At 46.1% G+C, this 5,358-nt stretch overlaps 1 protein-coding gene across 1 annotated transcript; it reads left to right on the top strand.

Moving 5' to 3' along the window:
* Window positions 1-2,907: 2,907 nt before the first annotated feature.
* Window positions 2,908-4,780, top strand: LOC105054212 (beta-carotene hydroxylase 2, chloroplastic-like). Its single transcript, XM_010935679.4, has 6 exons — window positions 2,908-3,492; window positions 3,588-3,647; window positions 3,755-3,961; window positions 4,035-4,160; window positions 4,265-4,321; window positions 4,475-4,780. The coding sequence occupies exons 1-6, from the start codon at window positions 3,049-3,051 to the stop codon at window positions 4,565-4,567; spliced, it is 987 nt and encodes a 328-aa protein (XP_010933981.3). The 5' UTR covers window positions 2,908-3,048; the 3' UTR covers window positions 4,568-4,780.
* The last annotated feature ends 578 nt before the right edge of the window (window positions 4,781-5,358 follow it).

Genomic DNA, 5,358 nt, shown 5'->3' with positions numbered 1-5,358 from the left:
GTGCCATTGCTGGCCCATGCATGATTGCGTGCTCGTGCTGTGACTACGCGCACCTGGGCCGTGCATCTCGCGGGCCTGCATGCTTGTGGGCTGACCTGTGAGTCCCATTGGGCAGCGTGCTATGGGCCCCACTATTCCACATCTTTGAGCTCCTCGCAACATGCTCTTCGAGTTGAACTTCTTTGCATCTGATTTTTAGCTACTGTGGATCGAATTCGAGACATCAAATCCCAATAATTTCCACCTCGACTCGACATTTGGCCTCCATCTGACTTTGAAAGCTTCTAGATCTTCTTGCCCCCATGTCCTGAGGCAAACGCTTGCTGCTAATAGATGGGAGTCGAGTCAGACCGCTCGATCCCATCTCTGTCCTGCATGACCTGAGATCTGCTCGAGATAGCCTCCTGGCGACGTCGCTTATCATCCTCTTGAGTCTCCTATCTTGTATCCAATCCACCTCCATCTAGAGCTCTAACTCGCACTGGGCTCGCGCTAGCACCTTTCCTTATAGACGGCTCCTTCTTGCACAAGAAAGCATTGATCAATCCTTCGTAGTTGATCTCCATCTTGATTGCGTCTATCTTTTCCATCTTCAATCTTGATCACCACCACTGCAACTTAGACTCTAGTGCAAGCTGGCTCTGATACCACTTATTGGACAGGATCTAGTACTACTCATTGCAGCAGAAAGAAAGAAGAAATAAAATGAGAACACAATTAAGTACGTGGATCAGCCCAAGTGCTATCTCCACGGGGCATGCAAGCTTCACTATAAGAAGAAAATAAGTACAAGAGAAGAACACCCACTCTCAACTCTTATACATAAATCTCTCTCAATAAGAAGCACTCACCCTCACAAAAGCTCTTACAAAATCCTCCAAGGAGATCCTTTCACAGGTCTACCAGTGCTAGAGTCCTCAGTGCCCCTAGATGCTTCCTGTGATCCAAGCCACTACATCATGCCTTATGGCCACTCACATGACCATTTGGGCATAATCTTGACTAGTCTGCTTGCTGCTCACGTCAAGCCGCTCCTCAGCCACTATCGTTGATGTCCCATCGCAGCGCTCTGCTTGACACTCTGCTATGCCACCGACCTTCTATCGGTGCTCTATCTGTGTTTGCTCTGTCGACTATACTCTATCATCTCTATTGGCCATCAGGCCTTCTTTACAGGCTCCAAAACTCAATACAGATCAAAAACACACTTCTGATTGAACTCCAGAAATTCAGCCATCGTCTGATCATGCCTGCGAACTCTCCTGGCTGCTTGATCGCGCAAACCAGCTTCTATACGCCATAATATTTAGTCCCTACACCATGTCGGTCCATAGATGGCTCATGAAATGTGAGAAACGAGCGTGAAACGCCTTGAACCACACATGGACCACGTGGTCGGTCCACGTGCTACCAGTGGACCACAACACATCTCACGATCCACCGTGGACCGCATTATATGGTGAGCCTGTGCCCTCGCACTTGCACTGGGCTGCGCCCGACGTGCCTGGGCCTGGGCCGCACGCCTATGCACTCGCATTGAGCTAGCGCGTGCTTGGGCTGTGCATCTAGCGGCCCAGCCTGTGGACCCTACTGTTCCACATCTCCGGGTTCCTTACGATGTGCTTTTCGAGCTGGATTTCTCTGCATCTGAATTTTAACTGCTGTGATCGAATTCGAGATACCAAATCTCAATAGTTTGTTTCCTTCCTGAGCCATGGGAATGGATTTGTAAATTACTCCTCTGTATCCATCTCTTTCTCTAATAAAAAGAGGTAGCTTCCTGCTACCTTCTGTTTTCTCCCCCCCCCAAAAAAAAACCCATATTTCATCATTTGACCTATCTAACCAATAACCAGTGCTGATAGACTTGCCTCAATTGGTGGCTCAAGACAAATCTTGTTAATAGCTTCCATATTATATAATCCGATACATTCGTGCATATTTTCGGTCCACCACTTAGGTTGCATTTGATAGCTGACAATGTAGTCAGATTGTTGGTAATTTAATATGATAATCTGAATTACTGTGTTTGATATGTTTTTTGAATGGTAATCCAAATTACTTTGACAATTCAAATTACCTCATGAGAAGCAATCAGGATTGTCTTGGAGAAAGGTAACAATTCAAATTATCACTTTTTTGATAATATTGTAATAAAAATTTTGGATAAAATTAGTTTAAAAAAATCAAACAAAATCCATTGTCCAACTCTCCTCCTCCCCCCACTTCCCTCCACATGCGTTCCTAGCCCGCGACTCCTCTATCTCTCTTTGTTTGTCCATGACTCTACTTTTATCCCCCACCATCCTTGTGGCTCCTTTACGCCCGTCTCCACCACCGTCACGGCTCCACATGCGTCTACCCTCTTCCCACTCTCTTAGTATCTACGGTTCCCAACATCCCTCGATCCATCACTTCCTGTGCTACCATCTATCCATAGTACTCCCGCCACTTCTCTTCAGAAAAAAAGAATAGCATTCGGACAAAATTATTAAAAATATTTTAAAAATTTAATTTTATATTATCGATAATTTATTTATCATGTCAAATATATTAATCAAAATTTTTAATAATTTTATTATAATATTAACTATGTACATAAATATAATAATTAATATTATTAATAATTTAATAATAATAATTTATTTTGAAAATAATTCACACCCAAAGATACCGGCGGCACCAAATGCAACCTTAGATTACAACGCCGGCCTTAACTTCACGGTCTTCCCTCAAAGGACGCTTGTCACGTGTCCAATCAACGAGCATCTGAAACAAGATCGCCATGAGCACCAATGGTGGATAGACTTACCAGAAGAGCATAGTGGCACTCTCCGTAATTATAAATATTTCTGGCGGCATTTGATGAAGCATATCAGTATAAAATGACGAGGGCTTCGACTCTTCTTACGTTTAATTGCTCGCATTCTCTCCCTGTGACCGATCGGGGTTCGGAGACCCACCTTTCTTTTCCAAGCTTCAAACCCCTTCTTTCTCTCGCATTCTGATATATTGTAGAGGGAGAGAGCGCGAGGAGGAGGATAGTGTATGGCGGCCGGGATCTCCGCCGCTGTTACTTGCGGCCTCGGCGGAAACCCCTTTCTAAGCTCGCCGCAGCGCCGCCTGGCGACCGGCGACTGCGTCCAGCTCTACGCGCCCCTTCCCCTCTGCCGCCGCCGCCGCTCCTCCATCATACCCTCGGCGCTCCAGCCCTGGAAGCAGCGGAGGCCGGCCGCGGCGGTCTGCTTCGTCGTGGGGCAGAGCGGGAGATCCGAGATCACGGAGGAAACGGGGATCTCGGATGCGGCGGCGGCGGCGGCGGCAGCGGCGGAGGAAGAAGAGCGGCGAATCTTGCTGAACCGGACGGCGGAGAAGATGGCCAGGAAGCAGTCGGAGAGGCGGACATACCTGATGGCGGCGGTGATGTCCAGCCTCGGCATCACCTCTATGGCCATCGCCGCTGTCTACTACCGATTCTACTGGCAAATGGAGGTCGGTGCTCTTCTAGATTCTATTTGATAAAAAGAACGGCATGGATCCAATTCGTTACGAGATTAACCAAAATTAGTAACATTATCTGTGGGCAGGGAGGGGAGGTTCCGGTGACGGAAATGTGGGGCACGTTTGCCCTCTCCGTGGGCGCCGCGGTAAGCGTCGCCTTTTGTTCCAAATTGGAGATTAATCTTTGTTTAGAGTTGTAAGGGTAAAAAAAAAAAAAAAAAGCTAAAATAATGGATTAACTGAGTTGGCTCAGGTGGGAATGGAGTTTTGGGCGCGGTGGGCGCACCGGGCGCTGTGGCACGCTTCCCTGTGGCACGTGCACGAGTCCCACCACCGGCCGCGCGACGGGCCCTTCGAGCTCAACGACGTCTTCGCCATCATCAACGCCGTCCCCGCCATCTCCCTCCTCTCCTTCGGCTTCTTCAACCGCGGCCTCCTTCCCGGCCTCTGCTTCGGCGCCGTAAGTTCCGCCGTTACCGTCATCTCTCTTTCTCTCTAACGTTATCTGACATCCACGTGTCACGGTGTGATAGGGTTTGGGAATTACGATCTTCGGGATGGCCTACATGTTCGTCCATGACGGGCTGGTCCACCGGCGGTTTCCGGTGGGCCCCATTGCCAACGTGCCCTACTTCCGTCGAGTGGCGGCCGCTCATCAGGTATGCGTCTGCCCCTTCCGATCGTCCGTTTTTGTCTTTCTTTTGTGCCGCGCCACAATTAATGGAAATTTAATATTCATTTAAAAGTGTGGCGTTTTTCTCAGATACATCATGGGGACAAGTTCGATGGGGTTCCATACGGGCTGTTCTTGGGACCGAAGGTGGGTTCTCGGATCCTTGATTTTTTTTTTTTTTTGTCCTTTTCTTTAGATCTATTAGCAGTATATGACAAGAGTGGAGAAGGAGCTTCAATGTCCAGATGGATCCATTTGATGGGAATTTGTTAACGGATTATCTGTTTTTTGTGATCTCAGGAGCTGGAGGAGGTTGGGGGAGTGGAGGAGTTGGAGAAGGAGATTAATAGGAGGATTAAGCTCTATAACAACAACAGAGATGCCAGTGGCTGAGGATTTTTCTTTTCTTTTCTTTTTTTTTTTTTTTTGATGTAAGTTCTTTTGTGGTCAGAGTTTAGTCACTGTTGGGACATCTTTCTTGCTTTTAGGGTGGAAGGCGGAAAGATAAAGGAGTTTATGAAGAAATAATCTGTTCGGCTTTGTGGAAAATGATATGCATCGTACCATGATTGCCACGTTTGTGATAGTGGCGGTTATGCTTCATCCTTTGAATTGTCGTTCAATGTCGATGGCAGGGCCAAAAATTCTAAAAAAGTTAGGCTTTGTAAAGCATCCAACCCTTTCTAGTTTTTGTGTATCATACTATTTTACCAAGGAAAATGGTTTATCCCTCCAAAAACCTTGCTAAAAGATGGTCAATTCACGGCTCTTCAACTTCCAAATATAAAAGGCCGCATCCAAGCCTTTGTTAACGACTAATCTGTATATTGTGCTAAAAGACTGGATTAACATTGACTTTGGGAAGTTTCTTGGAGAAAGATATAAGCGCGTCTTATTATATGTAAAGGGTGGTCCATGGAGGATGGAAGGCTCTTATAGTTGAGGTGAGCATTGCCTCTGATGTGGTGGATATCTACATGTTTGACATCTATAATGATCAAAGGGGACATTTGGTAGCACGTAATCTTAATATAATTTAGCATGTAATCTTAATATAATTACACGTAATTTTACAATAGAGAATCATATTATACTATTTGTTTCGTCATTTTCACAGATAATTTTGCATTACACATAATACAGTATTATTTTAAAAAGAAGTAATCTGAAGAAGGTGGCTATGT

Source organism: Elaeis guineensis, chromosome 11, assembly GCF_000442705.2.
Source record: "Elaeis guineensis isolate ETL-2024a chromosome 11, EG11, whole genome shotgun sequence".
Taxonomy (NCBI): domain Eukaryota; kingdom Viridiplantae; phylum Streptophyta; class Magnoliopsida; order Arecales; family Arecaceae; genus Elaeis; species Elaeis guineensis.
The sequence above is the reverse complement of the archived record's forward strand: the minus strand, read 5'-3'. Positions and strand labels throughout refer to the sequence as shown.